Here is a 21918-nt window from a genome sequence, read left to right on the forward strand (position 1 = left end):
CATCCACATCTCAATAAACCAGAGACATGTTATAATGAAAAAACCCCACAGACTCTAAGTCAAAAGGTCTGCATTTTAGTTCTGTCTCTCAAGTTTTCTGTGTATTATGGCAACCAAGTCCTTTAGCCTCTCAGAGTCCCAGTTTGCCCATCTGTAAAATGAGGACCTTACCACCTTACAGGATGGGTTACGGCTCAAAAGAGAAATGTAAAAGGTTCTAGTCTAGTTAACTGAACAGTAAGGTTTTAAAGAGCAGTGACTGATACCTTTGCAGAAGATAAAATCAATATTACCCTGAATGATAATCTGAAACAGCAGAAATTTAACATAATTTCCAGCATAATTTCCTTATCCTCTGATCTACCTTAATAGCTTTTGGATTCTGAAAAATTATAACCCTGTGTGGCACTGTTAATACCCTGAGATAGCTAGCACAGGTAGAAATGAGCTTAAAATTCTAGACTACAACTTTTTTGCTTGCTAGTTCCATAAGACTACATTGCTTCTAAGGTGTTATTCTTTGGTTACCATTCCAAATTTATCCTCTGTGTAAAAAGACCAAATAAATGCTTTACCTCCGGCCTATTTTTTAAAACTCTATTCTGTTTTATCACACACCACCACAGTTTTCTGTTGTGTATGGGTATTTTGATACCCGAGTTCACACATACCAGTATCCCCTCCCCCCCCCACGCACATACGAGGACACATCAAGGAGTGACCACCAACCTCATCTTCAGTGCCTGGAACTGCTGGAGAAGAAGCGCCAACTGCTGCTGCTGCTGGGAAGACAGGGCTGCTTTCTGCTGCTGAGCCAAAACCTGTGCATACTGTTGTCTTCAAAAAGTAAAATAAAGTGTAACTTGTTTATCCATATTTTTTTCACTTTACTGAGACAATGAAAGACATGGTTCAATCTACCACCCCCCAAAAAAAACACCATCAGAAACAGCTATCAAATGTATTTTATAATTTTTCATGAGAATAAGTCACACAAAATTCTCCACTTCATTCTAGAAAGAGCTGAACTTACAGATGACATGCTTCTGAAAGGGGGGGGAGGGTCATAAGATATCAAAACTTACAAATTCCTTCAAGATGATAATAAGCCTTATGTCAGAAAACAAAAATAAAAGAGATTCAAATAGCTATTTCCACATGAAGCACCCTTTGTAAAAATAAAATCACTTGTATAGAAATTCTCAAATTTGTTCCAGCTTGGGAAATTTTAGGTAGAATTATTTTCCACCAGATCAAAGGCAGACAAATTTTTTCTGTAAAGAGCTAGACAGTAAATATTTCTGGCTTTGCTGACCATACGCAACTACTCAATGTTGCCATCTTTGTTCAAAAGCAGCCATAGACAAAACACTAACAAATTGGTGTGGCTGTGCGCCAATAAAACTCTCCTTATAAAAATAGGCAGCAGGCTGCCAAAGTCGGCACAGATGACAGCCAATCTTACCTCTTCTACAAAAGGAACACACCACCTACATGATTCTGCCAGCATTCCACACTTCTGACAGCATAAACTTCACTTCTTTCCTATCCTCTCATCTATGTTTTTTCTCTGTAGCATTCAAAGTTGAGCCATTTAGGAGGCACTTAGTTTTTAAAATGTTTGTTGATTATTATTTTAGGAGCTAAAGAGCTTGCAAAATTAGTTATGTGTCATCTTCTGAAAACTTCTGATATTTAAGAAAACCAAACTTAGTGGTAACATGCCACTAGGTGAGTGACTGAAATATCCTAAAACTTTTCATTTTCTGCTAAAAGGTGAGACTTGCAGATGATACCAAAAGGCCCTTTTGGTGCTGCAGCACACCCCTCTATATTGCTGCTCTTACTGTATTAAGAATTGCTGGTACTGGAGGTGCTGCATCTGGTATAAGGCCGTGAGTTCCTGCTGCCTGGTCAGTCGCTCCTGGTCCAACTCTCCCTGGGAGTGAAGAAATGGGGGAAGAAATGCCACTGAATAAACTGCCAAAGCACCTAAAGCCATTTATTACATATACCTGAAAGCAAAATGAATCCCAGATCTTCACTTCCCACTCCACCTTTACACCCAAAATGCTTAACGATAAAAACCTTAGGCATCTGTAAAAACTAAACAGTGCCATCTAGTGGAAGAAAGTGGAGTCTGCATTATGAGATTCCCTAAGGTGGGCCAGGTCCTTCTTCAAGCTGCTGTTCTCCCTCCCTTCCTGCCCTTGAAGCAGAATGTTGCACTGTATACTCTAGCTATTGTTGTAACTAAAAAATGTATAACTCTCCTAATATTAAAAGTGATTTATAAATTTGTAGATCATCAGAAATTATAGAATTGGGACAAACAGAAAGGAGTAAAATTATCTAAAGGTTAAAGGAAATGGCACATAATTCAGGGAGTCAACATGTAAGTACGCCTTAAGATGATGAGAAATTTTAAGTTAAACACAATATAAAAGAGCTCTGAAAACTGTAACTCCCTATCCAAAAATTAGATTTTTCTACTGCTATTAATACATCATAAGTTAGAAAAACAATAAGCTATAGTAAAACCCCAGGTTTTTTTAGCTTATATTTCAAAGAACATGGCAGAAATTTAAATTTGAAAAGCTAAAAGTGAGAGAAATGTGTGTGTACGCGCGCGTGCGTGTGTATGTGTAGTAGGCATAGTTATTTCAGTTTTGAAAAGATTGTTATAGTTAGGTGTGCAGTCTCCGATTAAGACTTTCCTTTGCCTTTCAATTACTTTCAAATAACTAGTTTTTTCCTCCTAGATGCAACATCTGGGTTGTGTTTATAAAGAGAAGCAAGTGCTTCTGTGTCTAATGTGTGCTCTGGGTGAGCTGTAGGGTACTTACCATATGAGGAGGGGGTGCAGGACTGGAAGAGAAGGGAACCCTTCCCCACATTTTCATGATATCACCAAGAGGCTGGAAGCTTTCATCACAGGCTCTCTTCACCAATAGAGACATAGTAAAATAGCCCGCCTGAAACCATTCTGACATCTCCTGGTTATTGAAGGGACCTGTAACAGCACCAATGAGAGGGGAGGGGCAATAAGAACCCTTTCAGGCCAGAGAGAAAAACATTTTCTTGGTTTGATCCTCTCCCAGAGGGAACAACTTGTTTCAGGTGGGACCTGTCAAATAATCTGTAAGATGACCTAATTCCTCTCCAAAGGCAGTGAACAGGCTTCTAACAAAATACAATAAAAAAGATTTCCAAATAAGCCTTATGGCTACACATCCCAAATGCTCAGCAGTGTCTTAATTATTTTAATAGATTTTATTGATTTCAGAGAGAAGGAAGAGGGAGAGACAGAAACATCAATGATGAGTCACGGATGGGCTGCCTCCTGCACGCGCCCTACTGGGGGTTCAAGCCCTCAACCCGGACATGTGCCCCGACCGGGAATCCAACTGTGACCTCCGGTTTATAGGTTGATGCTCAACCACTGAGCTACGCTGGCCAGGCTATGTCAATATCTTGGTTGTGATACTGTACTACAGTTTTGCAAGAGGTTACCCCTGGGGGAAACTGAGTAAAGGATATGTGGAATCTCTGCATTATTTCTTACAGCTGCATGTGAAACAACAATTATCTCTAAGTAAATTTAATTAAAACATACACCCATATGTATTTTAATTAAAACCCTGCTCTAGTGTACTTTACATTGTACAGATCATGAACAAACACATACAGTGCCAGGTAGCGATAGACGCTGTGAAGAAGAGTGAAGCAGGGTAAGGGTGCCGAGAGTGGGAAAGGAGTTACTACATTGGAGAGAGGTCACTTCGTTAAACACGGTCATGAAACTGACACTAATACAGTCAACAACCAATTTCAGGTTATTAGCAAAGATGCCAAAAGCAGAAATGAATCAACAAACACCCTCACAGCTCTCTCACTCTAAGCTAACTCATGCACCGCACAAACCTCCTAAGGAATTAGTCTAACATGGTGCTACCTCTTCTCAGACATTTTTAATAGTTTTTTATCATTTATATCAACTCCACTTTAGTGAACCATTAAAGCATGGTTTTCCAAGATCACTGTCATCACCTTTCCATGGGAAGAAGACTGAAGTATAGAGAAGGTAAGTAACTTGCCTGCCTAGTTAGCCAGCCAGGATGCCAGAAATGAGGGCATCTTAAGCATTTTGCTTACATCCCTATCGTATTAGCATGACATTTTGTCCTGTATTCAAATTATTTTCATTGGACTCCTTTTACCTCCACTGAAATAATAAAGTACTGTGGAAGGAGCCTATAAAAATGCCTCCTATATATAGATATATAAAGAAAGCCTATAGCATTGAGTTCTTTTTCTACTACTATGAAAACTAACGTTAATCACCATCTCACAGAATCTGGAGGTAACGGCAGACACTTGTGTTCAAGTAGTAAACCACCTACCCTGAATTTCTCCCTGAGGATCTTTGTAATACCACTTCTGCATTGCTTCATGCATCGATGGAACCGAGACGCCCTTAGCTCTGTGCTCTTGCAGCTTTGATGCCAGTCTCTCATCATCTAGTGCACTGTCTTGGAGATAAGCCACCATCTTCTCAGCTTGCTAACAGAGAAACAAAAAATGGAAACAAATGATCCTAAATTAATACTTGTACACACAAAAAATGCCCACCTTTTTTGGACCACTTGATCTGTGAAAGACATTATGCAAGGAACATAGCAGGCAATGATTTAATTTTTTCCACGATTCCATGAAACAGGTACTATCCCCCATTTCACAAACGGGTAAAGTCTTACTCGGGGTCTCAAAATTATTAAGCAAACAGAAATAAGATTACAACACAAACTGGTATAGATCAAAGCCCAGGCTTCTCATCAACACACTAATAAGAGTACTTTTTTAAATTCATAAGCCATTGGTCAATCCTAAGTTGTATAAACTAAACCTGTAAAAACATGCATGTTAACAGAACAAAAGGCTCCATTAGGCCAATTACCAATAAAATCTTTTGCAAGTTTAAGACATTGTCCCCTTTCTTCCTTTCTTCAGCATTTCCTGCCACTAACCAGCCCACCCTGAAGGAAAGAGAATTTCTTCTGTAGAAAGTAAGCTATCGTTTACTGTGCACATAAACAGTGGTATAGACAATTTTAGGGAAATTTAGAAACATGATATTAAGATGTTAATATCCTAGGAGATGAACTATTTCCCCTGTTATATTTTAGGCAAAATATATAGAAGACACAGTACCTATCCACAGCTGCTTGTATTCGCCATTCTTGGCATTCCATTAACTTCCAAAGTAAAAAGAAAAAAGAAAAGCAAACAGCTAAAGGCAACCTCAGAAGAGCAAAACATAACCTGACATAATAACTACTACATAGCAGAAACTTATAAGCATGAAATGATTTGAAAGACAATTATTCATACAAATAAATACTAGACATACAAGCAACTTTTCCAGTACATAAAATCTGGTGCACAAAAGTCCCATTTCTGAATATTCAATTTAATGCTTTCCAATTTTTACGGCAGTTGGAGAGGAGAAAGAAAGAATTATGATTTTTACCTGCTCCAAATGCTTGAGACCCTCTTCATCATCTGGCTCTGTGGAAACACTGCCCATACCAGGAGCACCTACAACCGGTGTTTCAGCCGGCCGCAGGGCAGGACTAGGATTAGGAAGAGGAGGTGGCAGAATGAGGAGAGGAGAGGGTGTATCTGAAGGAAGCTGAGACAGGGGTTGCTGGCCATCAGGAACCATTTCTAGAGGGGAAAAGACATACACAGATGAAAACCCTCTAAAATATAGAGAATCCTATGCAGGATAAGTCTCTATTAGCAAGTTGAGCTAGCTTGCTAAATGGGCTCAACGGAAATGTAAGCTGTGTCATGAACACCGCAGCTACTTCGGAAGAAGTGCAGTATTTCTCCCCAGAATGACAGAAGGACCTCCCAGAATGACACAACATAAGGATGAGAAAGTATCTAGAAGGGCCTTCTACAGTGCCTACCTGTGTCACCAGAGCACCTACTACCTCCTGAAAACAAACGGAGTTAGTCTAATCCCTTCTTTACAGCATGTCTCAGAACAGTCGAGACCGTTAACAAAGCACTGCAGATCTTCTCAAAGATGGCATATTTTATCACCAAAACCTTTATTAAAAATACCTACAGTTACCTTGAATAAGTACTTTTCAAGTCATAATTAATATAACTCAATACGTTTTATTTGTAGGATACAGAGAAACACTTGGAGTCTCCCTGTATGGTGCAAGAAGTTCTCAGTAAGAATAAAGGCTGCAAAAGAGGTTCTGTGTTGGTTCTCTTTCTAACTTACCCGCATGCAGGCTCCTAAGAAGGAAAGGGGGATGGAACTAATTAGATACAATTGTAGTTTCCCCTTTGAAGCCTTATTTGTTCAATTACTGAGAGCGTCTCTAAATTCCTGTTCCTCTCACTCTTTCCTTCCTTTACCAAATTTTTTTCAAAAGATGGTCTACTATAAGCTGTGTCCACTTTACCACCACCCGCACCTGCTACACTGTGACTTCCCCTCCGCCCCTCCAGGAAAGCTTCTCTATCAGAGACAAGCAGCCTCTTCACCCAGCCTCTCACTACCCTGTTCCAGGCTGAACAGTCTCCTTCCTTAGTTTTCCTGCGTTCTGCCCCACACTTGCCTCTGAAGATTTTTTTCTGGCTCCTCTTTACCCTCTAAAAATCGGAATTATAGCTGGAACTGAAATTACCCAAGGTTCCGTTCTCAGCGTACTTCTTGCCCTAACAAGTGCATGCAATTTTATATTCTCATTCTCTCTGGCCCTAAACTCTATCTTTGCAGTCACTCACAGCTGCGCTCTGGTCTCTACCTAACTTCTCATTAACACCTCAGAACCAATGTCCAAAGCTGGATTCATTCTCTCCCTTCCGAATGTGCTCCACTTCTACTCTTCTTCCTTGATGGCAGCATAATCCTCTCAGGCACCTCACTTGTCTTTAACTCTTCCCTTTCCCTTGCCCTGATATACAAGCAATGACTATGACCTGCCAATTTCTACTTTGAAATCTCATCTGCCACTACCTCCCTTTACGGGGTGCACTGCCTCCATCATGACTACTTGGAAGCCCAACAGGTCACATTGCACCCACCTGTTATCACAACCATCACCTACATACAGCTGTCAAATCCAGGTTCCAACCATGTTTGCCGCCATTCTCCTTTCACACCTCATGCTTCATCTAAATAAGAACAGGAACTGGCTCCTGACCATGCTTGGACCAGCCCCACTTCCTCGCTTTAGCTTTCCCTGCTACCTAGTACCAGAATGGCCCCTCCCAATTTATCCAGCTACACCTACCTCCAAATTCTATATATTATTCCAAGACAAACTCAAAGACACTTGCTTCCTGAAGCACTGCAGTAGTCTACCAGTCATGAATTCATACAATTCCTCTTTCCCTAGATTACTGATAATACACATGCTTTATCTCCCCTAAATCCAGAGTTTCAATCTTTAATGCACATCTATGAACTTTCTCAAAATACACATGTATTTTGACCCTATACTAAAATTTCAAAATGTACAAGTCCACAGTGCCTGATATAGATCGTAGAGATTCAAATACTTGCTGAATTCATTCATTCAGCTTTGTTCTAGGCACACAAAAACGAAAAAGAAAAAAAAAAAGCCTTGGTTCAAGCCCCCACAATATTAGTTTATTGGGCAAAAAAGATAAGCAGATCTTTATAATGTTGTACTGCTATTTTAGAAATGCTGCTTAAGAAACAAGACACCTAACTTAGCTTGGGAACATGGGGTGGGAAAGAGTGTCAGGTTGAGAGAACAGCATGTGCTAAGGCACAAGGCAAGGGAACAAGGCACATTTCAAGACCTAACAGGCTGCGATGCTGGTGAATAGAGCAGGAAAGAGAGGCCAGTTGCTGAAACCGCACAAAGGGAGGCAGAAGCCTGACCATGCAAGGTCTCACAGGCCATGTTAAAAGGTGTGCATTTTTATGGTGAATGAATCAATTAACCCTTCAACACCAGGCCTCACAATGTCATTTTTTTAATATGTACAACATGCAAATAAATATTAATATTGCTTACTAAGGTATATGAGCAATTTAAAATCAATATAGTAACACTGGAGAAGAAATACTTTAAGCTTATTCTATAGCAAAGGTGATGGGAATCCCACAGATTCATGCATGTTCTTTCTGGCCTAATTTGGAACAACGGCACTTTGGTGTGTCATCTGGACACACACATAGCCTTTACATGAAAGGAAAGTTCCTGACTGATGTGAGAATCAAACTACTGCAGAGGATCACAAACCCTTTGCTCGACTGATGCCAAGGTGGCTATGTCATAACATCCTAGGAAGTGTGACAGGATCCTGAGCTCCACCCCTGCTTCCTCTAGCTCTGTTCTGGTGAATTCTGGGATGGACGCACACGTGGGAAGCCGAGTTCACCTAGGTTTGTGAGTAAAACAATGTATTCTAATAACCCACCACTGGAGGCGGTCTGGAAGGCATAAAGAGAAGCCTATCTTACCAGCCAGCGAGCACGGCCCCAGCAGAACCGTTTTAGCTTGAGGACTCTGTAAATACATACCGTCCCCTCTGCTGGGCACTTTGGTTGGCAGACTACTTTCCGTCCGACTCTCCTCTTCAGTTTTTTCTGTTTGCTCAGTTTTGGGTTCCTCTTTCCTCTCAAACTGCGGTGCTTCCTGAGGCGGATGGTCTGAAGGAGTACCTGGTCTAGCAGATGATGTTAAGATTTGAGGTGTTTCCTCACTAGCTTCTGTAACATGAAGTAATCTTAAATTAACAATTTAGGAAACTTTTGGTTTAACAGAAAAAAAGGTAAAGACAAAATTGCACCTTACCGACTCCTATTCTGTCTATCTTCTCTCTCTCTTTCTTATTTGTCTTATCAGGTTCTTTGGCTTCTTCGTTATGGCTGCCCTCAGAGTCAGAGCACTCCTCCGCTTCCTCTACTGGCCGGAAGTCCATCTCCTGCTCTTCTGGAATAGGCTCTTTCTGTACTTTCTGTAACAAAAAATAAAGTCAAAGGTTAATAGCACATTTGGATTTGTTAGAAGGCAGTGCCTGTCATAACATTTAAAACCAATTTCTTACCTTTAGAGAGAGGAATGCTCCAGAGGAGTCAAATGTGCCCATTTCTTCCTCAGCATCCTCTAAGCACCATTCAGGCAAGCTGTCCCTGTCATCGTCAATGCTGCCACTGCCAGTGCGAACCCTTCGGTAACCCCGTTCATCATCCCGATCTCGAAAATCAAACTCAAACCTTCGCCGCCGTTCCATGTGTTCCCTCCAGCCTGCAGAACGAGGGCCATCTGGGATCAGGAGGAGGACACAAGCCTTAGAAAAGCTTTGTGACAGTATTGGAAAAAGAAAACGGATAGGAAATAAAGGAGAACACTACAACTGAAAGCAAACTCAAATGGCTCAACCTGCTAAACAGAAAACTAGGCAATTCACATGAGGTTCAGAGCTCAGCACACGGACACTATCACTAGGTGAAAATAATTATCTTCATTAAGTACTGAGGCACAAGACTCTAAAGCTTTAAAAGATACATTTAAAACAAATCACTTGTAAAGGACACTTTATTCAAAGTATAGACTTCTAATAAGCTTTGGGTATCTAACTGAAATGCTGAATCACCTACTCCTAACTCAGATTTAGCCCTGGAGTTCTTTCCATACTGAAGTCCATGCCTTCTTTCTGGCAGGTCTGTGAAGCATCTTCTTTCTTCTCCTGGAAATATAAGACCAGCTCTCTGTGACAGTTCATATCAAAATCATCATGCCTACCTGCCAGTGCCAAGATACCATTTGTAACTCTGATTCCCAACAAAAAGTCATGGAATTACAGCACTGGTGACTATCATGGAGATTTTACATAGCCCACTATCCTAATTTTATAATTTAAAAAACAAAACCTGTGACAGCAGAAGTTAACTTGCAAATGGCAAAACAGAACTAGAATCCAATTCTGTATCCTATACTGCTTTTTCCATAACAACATGCTCCCTTTCTTGCATCTCTTAACTCTCCCTAGAGAGTTATTTCCGTATAACACCTCCAGGGACATTCCTAAATCCACCCTAGCATGCTATTTATTACATCCACCGTCCACCAGAAAAACATTGCCTAAAAATAAAAGATCCTATTTAATTTTTTCTAAAAAAGAATGGGAAAACTTGGTAAAATATGACAAACCTGAGTCTAAGAGAGTTAAAAAACAACAAAAAAAGGGCAGGTTTTAACATATTAGAATTTTCTATCCTTGAAAGAGGTAGATTTAACCTATTAGAATTTTCTATCCTTGACTGCTTTCTCTGTGGGAGATACATAAAGAAATGAGGGCAGCCCAGCCGGGCGTGGCTCAGCTATTGAGCGCTGACCTAGGATCCAGGAGATTCAGTTCGATTCCTGGTCAGGGCACATGCCCGGGTTGTGGGCTCGATCCCCAGTCGGGGGGCGTGCAGGAGGCAGCCCATCAATGACGACTCTCTCATTATTGATATTCCTATCTCTCTCTCCCTTCTTCTCTCTGAAATCAATAAAGATGTATTTTTTAAAAAAAGAAAAAAAAGATGAGGCCAAAGCAAAATGTTCTTACTACTGAGGCTCAATTTGCTAAAACCAGCAATCTAAAACTCAAACTGAAAACCAAAGGGCAAAATGTACAAACGCCAAATACAGGTCGCATACTGCCAGCCACTCACAAAATGGTAAGAAAAAGTCCCACATCCTCAATCCTGTACTTATACCAACAAAAAACAATTTACGACCTTCTATGAAAATTAAGGAATATTATATCCAGATTGCTTAAATGTAACCTACTAGAGTCATTATCAGAAGCGTTCGTGATCAAATGTTGATTTTCAGAGCATTCTGTCTACTGCTGTCATTTCTAAACTGTAAATATGTGCTGTGATAGGAATCTATCCTTCCAGGCATCTGGCTCACGTTTCCCTCTCACTGAGTTTCCTAAGTTCACCTCTCAGAGTGGACACTTAGCTGTCCTAATGCACCATCTCCACATGTATCCAGCTGTGCACCCTACTTTAATAAAACCAGATTCCATAATTCTGTTGTCTTATCAACAGTAAAAATTAAAAAATTTATTCATGGAAGCAAATGTAGCAGATAAGGCATATCTACAGCTTAAGACTGACCACTGCTTTAAAAACCTTACATTGGAACTAGTTTGATGCTATTTTCACAGGATAAAATCAGTTAAAATCGTTATATTTAAAATTTTAATCAAATCCTAATGAAAGATTAACTAAACTCTAAAAAATGTTAAGAGTAACTTACAACAACTGATATAATCAGACTCAATGTTTAGTATGCTGGGTTGAGTTATAATATTCATTTTTTGAAATGCATATTTATGGTGTTTCTTCAGTCCCATATATTTTTTTTATCCCCCAAACTATCTTTTAAAAATATATAAATAAAAAATTTTGGAAAATTGTCAAGTTGATGACAAATAAAACTGACGTGAAAGTCAAATATTAGGGAGAAAGATTTCGAAAAAACAATATATATCCAAAATCTAAGTTGTTGGTTAAGGAGGTTTGATGGTAGAATATAACACTCAAGTTTTACTTTGTTCATCTCCCTTTAACAGAATCAACATCCACCGTTTTGAGCTCAGAAACACTGTTCATCTTCCAAAACATTCACCTTGTTTGTTTTTGATCAGCTGGAATTTTTCTTCTCCCTCAGCCCAGATCCTGTCCATTCTCACTGGCTGCTTGTTGGGAACATAGCCTACAAACCCTCTGCTAGCAGGCAAGCTCAGCACAAAATGCCGTTATGCCTTGAAGAGAACGGTAACATTTCGTTGCCCAGGACACAGACTGATGAGAACTGCCTAGAAAACTATGATGTAAACAATGCCTACTCATGACAGAAAACTCGCCCAAGAGGCAGTATTGAAGAGCCAGGGAAAAGCATACCAACTTTATCCAAAGACTGACTTCACCAAGCTTCTACCTATCCACACAACTCCACAGAGTACTCTAAATACCTGTTAGAATGTTCACTCTGACCAAGGCTAGTGGTTTTGCTACTAACCTGTTTTTAAGAAGTAAATGTAAACAGTTTACATTATTATAATATCCTCTATTAAAGGTAAGCTCTCTTGCCATGTGGCTGATAGATAATATGTTATGCACATGAATTTCAAAAGACATGTATACGCTCTTTGTACACTTTAGTTCTGCATGACTCCACGATTCAAGCTACAGTGGCATCTGATTCTCATGAGGCGTGGAATCAGCACTTTGGCAGGGGATGAACTCTGGCACAAAGCACCAGTGTCTTCAGTTACCAGCATATCTAATGTCAGGGAAGAACAGTTGGAGGCATTCTTAAGAATCAAACAGAAGAACTTATAAAACCACTAATCACTACTATTCTCTCCTTTTTTAAAGTTAGAGGAACAAAAGAATGAACTTATGATTATGTTTTTGACCTGAGTTCAAAGTTTATTCTTTAAATAAGCGTAAACACATTTTCAGGACAAAAAAAATTTGAAAGAATCAATCCTTTCTTATGCGGAGGGGGGCATTGTAGAGGGAGCATGTGTCCCCAAGCGAGCGTGTAATTATACATTTGTAAGTTTTAAAGGGTGATGAAAAAGGACAGAGACTTAGACAGAACCAAATGAAATCCTCTCAGCTGTGCAGTTAAGGGCAAGTGCTTCCTGTGAAACCATATTATTTGCCCCAGAAAAGTAAGAGTGATTTTAATCAAATGAATAGATGGGGAGAATTTTTATGCTGAATTTTTTTTGTAGTAATAAGACTGTGATGATATAATCATGGACTTTTTTTTTTTTTTTAACCAACTTATCTTTTCCACTTACTCCGTAACAATTTCCACCAAATCCTCAACAGAATCCTTACCAGGACTATGAGGCCGCCACCTCTCCCCATCCCTTCTTGATCCAGCTAGTCGCCAACCTCCATCTTCATCTTCTCCATTTTGTTCCTCTCTAAAAATACGCCAATTGTCACTTTCTGACCGTATAAATTCATGCTTTCTCCCCACTGATGTTGGTCCACCTTCCTCAAAATTTGGTCTCCCTGTAAAGAAAATAAGAAACATGAGCCTCAGCCAGTGAGAATTTTGAAAACAGGCTTGACTGCTCAAATCAAGCTTTTCTACAAATGTGTCCATTTCAGTGTTCAGGCAGTATAAATAAAATAACTGTGGATATACACATAGATTAGATACATTTCTTAAAGCTGAATGTTCACAGGCTGGACAACTATTTTTTAAACAAAAATAATACATGCTTCTTTTTTTTAACAGGGCATGCAGCCCTGGCTTGTTTGGCTCAGCAGTTAGAGCGGCAGCCTGTGGACTGAAGGGTCCTGGGTTCGATTCGGTCTGCAGGCTCAATCCCCAGATCAGGGCACATGCAGGAGGCAACCAATCGATGTCCCCCACCCCACCCCCTCTTGATGTGTGTGTGCCTCTCTCTCTCTCTCTCTCTCTCTCTGAAAATCAATGGAAAAAATATCCTCAGGTGAGGATTAAAAAAATTAATTTTTAAAAAAAGGGCATGCAATGAAAAGTAAATCAACCTTCCCCTACACAAGACTCCCAGTCTTTTCTTCAGAAGTAACCACCACAGAAGTAACCACCATCAAGTTTCTAATAAAGCCTTCCCCAAACTGTCCGTGTCTCTACTTATGCATGTATATACAGATCCCTCAGTCACACTACATACTGCCACCCTCAGAATGTTGTTTTGTAACCTTGCTGTTTGCCCTTAACTGTGTTTTGTTTGTTTTTTTTTTAATATATCTTTATTGATTTCAGAGAGAGGAAAGGAAAGGGAGAGAGAGAGAGATAGAAACATCAATGATGAGAGAGTCATTGATCGGCTGCAGCCCGCAACCCGGGCATGTGCCCTGACCGGGAATCGAACCCTGATCGCCTGGATCCTAGGTCGACGCTTTAACCACTGAGCCACGCCCGGCCGGGCTGAACTGTGTATCTTGGCAATCCTTCTTTAGCCAGCACATAGTTGTTGTTTTTAAGTCATACAATATTTTAAATTATATGCTATAACTTAATTTAATCAACTTCTACTGGTGGTTCTGCTCAAACAGGATCTCTGTAAATTTCAACCTCTCTTTTATTTCAAAACAGACTGTAAACTCAAAAGTAGAGAATATAAGCTATAATATTTCACTTATTCTAGCACCTAGTACATTATAGGCATACAACAAATTGCTTCTGAACAGAATTCAAAGCTATGTCTAACCTGATGCAACTCAAGAGCTACATTAACGGCAAGATAATCTGGTATGCCAAGTAAACTAAATTGGTACTTTCAAAGCACAAGACAATTCTAAACTGTGCAAACAAATTCTTTAGCACCATCCCACGTGCTAACATATAAAATTTGTAACAGATTATATAAAATTTCACATCATAGTTGAAAACCTAGAACATACACTGATGTCCTCAGTTTATAATAGTTACATATTCTCTCAGTGACAACCTCAATTCTTTTAATTAAACTGTACTAAGGGGGGGGGGGGGGTAGATGTACAGTGGCCTCTGAAAATGAGAAAATTTTATTTTTTGGTCACCTTATAGTCCATTCACAGTAAGATTCAACATCCTGTTGGCCCAAATGGTTGTCAGGTTTTTATCATATTTTATTCTTAAAGAAATAAGATTATTTTAAAGGATAAAGAATAAAACAATTTGGAATGGGGGTGCAATTATTTGCTGGGCAAAACACTACCAACTGAGCCACCAGGGCAGGGCTATGTGTATATGTGTTTTGCTTTTTGGAACTATTTCTTCTTCAAAATAGTTGTAAAATGGTATACAAATATGAATTTTTCATATCAAAGATTTTTCATATTGTTTACTGACTTTATTTCATGTAAATTGTTTGCACTTTTGTGTTGTTGTTTTTTAACATATCTTTACTGATTTCAGAGAGAGGAAAGGAGAGGGAGAGAGAGAGAGAGAAACATCAATGATGAGAGAGTCACTGATCGGCTGCAGCCCACAACCCGCGCATGTGCCCTGACAGGGAATCGAACCCTGATCGCCTGGATCCTAGGTCGATGCTTAACCACTGAGCCAGGCCTGGCCGGGCTGTTTGCACTTTTTTATAAACTAAGAGCTTCTTTACCTTTGTAACTGTCAAGTCCTACATATACTTTTCATATCATCATCTAGGAATAAGAAAAATATAAAGACAAAATAGGGTAAAAAAAGTAGGGAAACTAAGGGGAGGAAAAAATCTAGCTTTTCTACTTACTGTAAACTCTCCTGTAGTCCTCAACTTGTTGGGAAACCTGCACCACATAAAGTTTGAAGGACTACTTATGCCATTTCTTGTTCCAAAAAGGACTTGAGACAGAAGTTTTGAAGCTAAAGAAGAGCACAGTTCCCAAAAAGGAAGATGACCTTCAAGCCATCAGACCCGATTTTAAATTCTGGCTCTAATTCTTATCTCTACACCTTGACTGAAGAGACCCAATTCCTAACTTGAAAGAGGGTCTGTACACACACATGCTCCAGTGAAACCACCTGATTTTACATACACACTAGCCCACTCTAGTTAAAAAACTCTGTAACAAAGTAGTTCGGATTTTGTTACAGAGTGCCTGTTTCCACAAAATAATTCCTAAAAACTGCATGACACTTTTTGGTATATCAGATACTGCATAATGAATAAGGGCAATAGAAAGACCCGGGTGACAACTTTTCTGGTAAACCAAGGAAAACCAGAATACTATCATTCTGACATGCCAAACCCATCTCATATGTAAGTGCAAGGTAGAAGGAATTCTGCCTTCAGGGGTCACTATCATTTTCAAAAGAGAGGGGTGAAAAAGATTTAAGAACTTTTAAATGGACTCCACTTATCTCCTCCCCCTACCTTTTAAAAAAACCTTATCACTGAAGTATAACATTCTCATCAAAAAGTACACAAGGCTAAAATAAGTGCGGGACACCCACATGGCCTTTTTTAACATTTAAAATCAGTCTTCCTCCTTTTATAACATCAGCCCCATGACAAAGTTGAGTAACCAAATGTTTTAGTTGGCTGCTTCTTTAAATCTTAACAGATTAATTTGTAAACAAAATGATTTAAAAATAAACGCAATCGGGTAATTTGAAAATTAATACCTGAACCAAATGTTTCTAAACTAGAGTCAATAAATGAGCTTGGGGGCTATGAATCCTTGAACTGAAAGCACATATGTGCTGGCATGTTTTTCTTTTTTTGGGGGAAAAGGGTCTAAGGTTTTTGTCAGAGTCTTAAGGGTGTCTATGGCTTCCAAAAGGTAAACACAAATTTAAAATGTATTTTTTATATTCAACACAGCAAACAGGACCATTTTGTGAGCAAACTAATATGTTTGTTCTTATATCACAGTAACTCAAGATGTATAAAAGGTGCTAAAATACAAAGGTAATACATATCTAAATAGTTTCCCCAATGGCAATAAATACTTGTTTCTGTCTTAAAGTATTAAGTCTGAATAGGATTCTTCTAAAAATTAAATTAAATTAAAACACACTATTGGCTTTAGTCTGGTCTAATTGAGTGGACTTCCTAAGGAGAAAGAGCAGTAAAAGGGCACCTGTGTGCATGTTTGACACACAGCCAAACATGGTGTTTATGGAAAACTTCAGATGGAGCAAGGAGGCGCTCAGCCAACAAAATCTACAGCTGTGAGACTTGGAACTTACAAGTGCCCAAACTCCAAAAGCAAAAGTGGAATTATGGGACAGACTTTGAAGCTTGTTTATGTGCAAATTTTTCTAGCGAATAACTTTGTATTCGTCTATTCAGACATATATTCTCTGATCAACACTAAAAATATTTTCTAAAGCCAAAGAAAACAGTGAAAGGGAATTCCATCCAGGTGTTAGTATCTACGTTTTCCCCTCACAATTACTTGTAAACAAAACTCATGGTGGCTAGAATGGAGTGGTTTAAATTCTATATCCAGAGATCTGCAACTGTCCTCCCATCCTAACCCGAGGGCAACAACCTGCTGCTCTGGTTAACACGGTCCCGGAAACCCAGCAGCTCGGGTTGGGAGGGAGAAGCAGGAGGGGCTGCATCAGAATCTCTTGAAAAGGCACTTCATGTGGTTTGAATATGCTCCATATCCCTAAAATCTTCTTGCTCAGTCCCCAGCTGGAGTACACGCAGCCGCTGCCTGAAATCTCTGGGGAAGGCGATCGGTAGGTGAGCCTGAATGCAGAACTGGGAAGGCATCAGGCACCTTTTAAAGAAAGCTAAGTGCACTACGTAAGGAAGAACACTGGAGCCAGGGCTAAAGTTTTGAAGTTGGGAGATTATCTATGTACAGGCAGGACAGTGCACTCCAACTAAAGGTTTTGTGTTTCAGGTACAAGGTGGTACCATTTTAAGAGTATATACTGAATCACTTCAGCCAAAAAGAAAATCCAACACCTTCAGGGACAGAGAATTGAATTTAATCGAGAATAACCTACCTGGTCTAGGCACCTTGCTTAATCATTGTAATTCTGAATAAAAAATAAACTAACCAATGAACAACTATCTAGCATTTATGTTCATTCACAGAAGAGGCATTTTTAAGTCATCTCCAGTTGAAATCACTGATTCTGCTTAGATGGGAGGGTCCATGTGTATTAGAATGAAACTGGCGTATCACCTGTTCCAAAATCACTGTCGTCTCAGCTAACCTGGCAACCTCAACCAGAAACGCATTTAACTGCTCTGGCTATTATAACGGAGGGCGACGCTCCTGAGGAGCACTCCAAAATTGGTCTACACTATCCATACAGTTAGCAACTAGGAATCACTGCGTATAGACCACAGCAAACTTTCAAATTACAGAAATCCAGAAACCAGAGCAGCTTTTCACGTGAGACCGTTCTTGATCATTTTGCCCCAATACAGGGGTGGGCAAAAGTAGGTTTACAGCTGTGAATACAAGAAAGTTTATTCTTGTTATTAATTGTATTATTTTCCACACAATCAACTGAAAATCTACTTATGCCCACTCCTGTATTCTGAAGTATGTTATGGAAAGAGGTTTCTAGATTTGGTAAAATCCTTAACTACCTTGCTTGCTATAATTTCTACTCAAGATGTGGCAGATACGCTCTAGTACTTCTGCTTTTTGAAAGGCGATGTTAAACTGTATGTATTCTGGCTTTTCCCTCCCAAAGAGTTAACTGCAATTGGTAAGAGTTTAAATCCTATCAGCACAGGCAGGAAACCAGCATCACATCACAAGTCCCTCCTTTATGCTTTTACCTTCTCTTGTTCTGAAGGTCAAAGTTCCCAATGCTCTGTCTGAACTTGTATTGAAATGTTTGGCATTAATAAAACAAAGAAGGAATTAATTTTTTTTTTAATTGCAGGGGGCGGGGAAGGAATCTACAAAGGCGGATTTCACTTTCTAAGTAGCATTATATTGGTCTACATTAATAATTTTCTCAGCAGGCTGTCCATGATTTTACTTTGAATAATCGCAGTCTTTGTTTCTAAGATCCTCTTACATGTGACATTTGATCAAAGTTTTAAAATCAGCAGCTAATGGAGGTGGAGAAAAGTATTGCTCAGTAGGGCATTATATTATACAAAGCCATCCCACAGCTCATTTTAAGGTTGCTACAAGCTGGACCACAGATGTTTTCCAGCTAAACACTATATAGATGTTAAGTTAAATTTTCTGAATCCTGAACACTATGACTTACTGCATGTCCTCATACTTCTCTGGGAAACATATCCTAAACATCACTAAAGCATGCCTTAAGACAATGCTTCAGTTTTTTCACACAGGTGTGTCTTTTTAAAAGTACAAGGTACCAAACAAGTTTATTCTTACTCAAGGCCTCTGTATATAATCATAAAAAATGAAAATAAAAAAGTCTGCCTCCTTGCCACGCCCAAAAAAGATTTCAGGTAACTAAATTACCTATATTACTAGTTCTAGAGTTACTGACAGCCATTCTGATGAGATGGGACATGAAAAGAAAACTGGTAAAAATCAATTCATTAATTCATACCTAAAAGTCCTTATCCAAGGATATCTTCCCCAAAGAAATGGAGGAAAAAAAGATTAGTAAAGGAAATACCTCACACTTTAACATGCTATATAAGGAAAGACGGCTGAAAGGAAATCTTGCAGGGAATTTTATCCCTTTGAACTTTTAAATAAACTCTTAAGTAAGATTATGCAAACTTACTAAAAACCGGTCCAGATTAGAGAGAAAAAATGCACCCCTTCTCCAAGTCAGTTCTGGAGGCTTTAACCAGAGTTGTTAAGGTTTGTGTTGGGTAAAGAAAGACCTCCTAATAAACCAGCATTCTTTTCCACATGATCAGAGCTAATTGGCCCCCCTGCAGACTAAGTGACCAATCGCATCAGCTTCAGCTGAAACCAGCCCCCACGCCATTATAAACAGAGGAATGTGCACTGTAAACCCAGTCCAAGAAGAGAACCTACAGCCTAGACTTGTAGAGTAAAATTACCTCATCAAAAAGGCTGACTTTGAAAGTTTCCTCAAGACCTACCTGTGCATATAGGCTGACCAAGCAAAAAAACTGGTGAGTACATGAAATAATATTCATTCTTATTTCATTCCTTAAAGAGGAACAAAGAAAGAAAGTGATTGGCAAACAGGGAAGAGCTAGATTTTGCCAATAAAGCTTTAAAACAAAGACATTACCTACAGGGTCATACATTAAGGTTCTTCATTCTTTTTCCTTAAATTTTGGAAATGGATTAACAGTCCTTACTGAAAATTGTCTTGTTTTATTAAATGTATACTAATTCTCCATTATAATACAAAAACCAGAAGAGAAAAACCCTTACAAAAATTCAGTAACTTTTAACAAAATGTACCTTTTTCTTCTGAAAGGGATTAAAGAACCCCAAATGAGCATACAAAAGCAAATGACAAAAAGAAAAACTTTGTTTTTAATTTTTTAATCCATGAAAAAGTGATGAATATCCTAATTTAAAATTTTGTTTTAAGCATGGATTACTGAAATTAGATGCTCTGCAAATAAGAACATAGAAGAATCTCTGAGCTTATATAATAGAGTTAGAACTCAGTCTGTCCTAATTATGGAGGGACAGGAAAGACAATTATAAGACTCTATATGGTCTTCAAGTGTTTATACAAGATGTGAACAAATACATAGTAATATTGTAATCATTTAACATTTATTGTCATAGCCTGTATCTTAACTGTTTAATATGAACTACAGTATAACATGGCAATAAGAGACAGTTTTTAGAGCTACAATCTAATGAGTAGAACAAATCCATTATTTCGATGACCAATGAAACTGCCGAACTATCATTTGTACAAAGTACTATTTTTTCCACAAAACAGTTTATGAGTGGGCAAAAATTTTACAGCCCACACACAGATACAAGCAAACTTTCCCAAACTTCAATTCTACTTTCTATTGGATCAGTTGATGAGAATCATATAAATACAAATCAAGATAAATACAACCAAAACAAACACAAATATAGAGAACAAACTGATGGTTACCAGATGGGAGGCAGGTGGGGGAAATGGCAAAAAAAAAGTGAAGGAGATTAAGAAGTACAAACTGCCTGTTACAAAATGAGTCATGGGGATATAACACAGCATAGGGGATATGGTCAATAATATTGTAATAACTATGAATGGTGGGTGACAGCTGGTTACTAAACTTATTGTGGTCATCACTTCATCAGGTATATAAATGTCTACTCACTATGTCATACACCTGAAATTAATATTGTATGTAAATTATAATTTTAAAATAAATTTTTAAAAATGCACTTGTGTGCCTACAGAGATATGAAAATTTGGAAATATAATGGCATAAACATAACATCTATCCATCAGACACTTTTAAATTTGATGGGAAGGAAATCTACATACATCAGGCAACAATAATTTTTTTAAATGCCATACAAGCAGACATAACATCATACAGGAAAGAAATCATACAGAAAACCTATCAGTCCAGGGAAATGGTAATAAGTTTAAAACATGTAGGGTTCCAAGGGATCATGTTATTTAATTCCTTTCCCTTTTTAATATAAAGAAGCCTGGCCAAGGGGATTGGGTGGCTTGCCCACACTGACACAGCTACGTAATCAACAGAGCCAGAGCCTGGCAAGCTAGATTCCCCACCTTGTCATCTGGATCCTAAACACAATGAATACATGAGTCCAAAGAATGGAGTCATACAGGGTAATCTTTTAGGCAGGAGTCAAAATCTTACTTCTCTCTACTACTCCACTCCCCAACACAATCTGAACAAGATCTAGCAAGGTTTTATATATAAAAAGATATTACTTTGCTGCTTTGATATTAGCCTTTTGACTTCCCTGTTCAAAGGTTTTTCCATGTATTTAGTTATTTAGCTGCAAGAGAATATATAAAATTGTAAAAGCCTAGAGCATGAGTATTACAATCTTGAAAAGGCCCAAATGAGAATAATTAAATTTTGTTAGCTACAGTATGGACAGAAAGGCTATCTCCCAGTAATGCATTTTAGAACTTAACGAAGCAGGTTGAAAATCAAGAAGGATCATGCAGCTTCCCCCCCCACAGTTATTGTGAAACAATAAGCACTCAGTGGTTCCTGAAGTGGAATAAGCACTAGTGCAGAGGTCTGTGATGGGCACTTCACACAGGCAGGAAGTAAGAAACAGTGAAGGACAATACGTGGACAACACAGAACCAAGCAGTGGTTCCGACATTCTTCAAGTGTCGAAATGTCTTTTATAAAATTATGATAGTATTGTATTTTTAAAATTATTTTTCACCTGGCAAAATACAAGTTTCCAAAGCTATGTAAGAATTCTCCTCTCCACACTTTGTTTTAATTCTACTGGTCTATAGAATCCTA

At 38.8% G+C, this 21918-nt stretch overlaps 1 protein-coding gene across 1 annotated transcript in view; it reads right to left on the reverse strand.

Moving 5' to 3' along the window:
* The window catches only part of GIGYF2 (GRB10 interacting GYF protein 2), a 98502-nt gene that overhangs the window by 26766 nt on the left and 49818 nt on the right, over positions 1–21918 (reverse strand). The window contains exons 10-18 of the mRNA XM_087819511.1: positions 12917–13096; positions 9109–9326; positions 8856–9018; positions 8582–8770; positions 5531–5727; positions 4404–4563; positions 2847–3013; positions 1848–1939; positions 730–837 (exon numbers count right to left, since the gene is read on the reverse strand). Coding sequence (XP_087675637.1) covers positions 730–837; positions 1848–1939; positions 2847–3013; positions 4404–4563; positions 5531–5727; positions 8582–8770; positions 8856–9018; positions 9109–9326; positions 12917–13096 — 1474 coding nt within the window. The remainder of the gene's footprint in view (positions 1–729; positions 838–1847; positions 1940–2846; positions 3014–4403; positions 4564–5530; positions 5728–8581; positions 8771–8855; positions 9019–9108; positions 9327–12916; positions 13097–21918) is intronic.

Source organism: Miniopterus natalensis, chromosome 8, assembly GCF_054644295.1.
Source record: "Miniopterus natalensis isolate mMinNat1 chromosome 8, mMinNat1.hap1, whole genome shotgun sequence".
Taxonomy (NCBI): Eukaryota; Metazoa; Chordata; class Mammalia; order Chiroptera; family Miniopteridae; genus Miniopterus; species Miniopterus natalensis.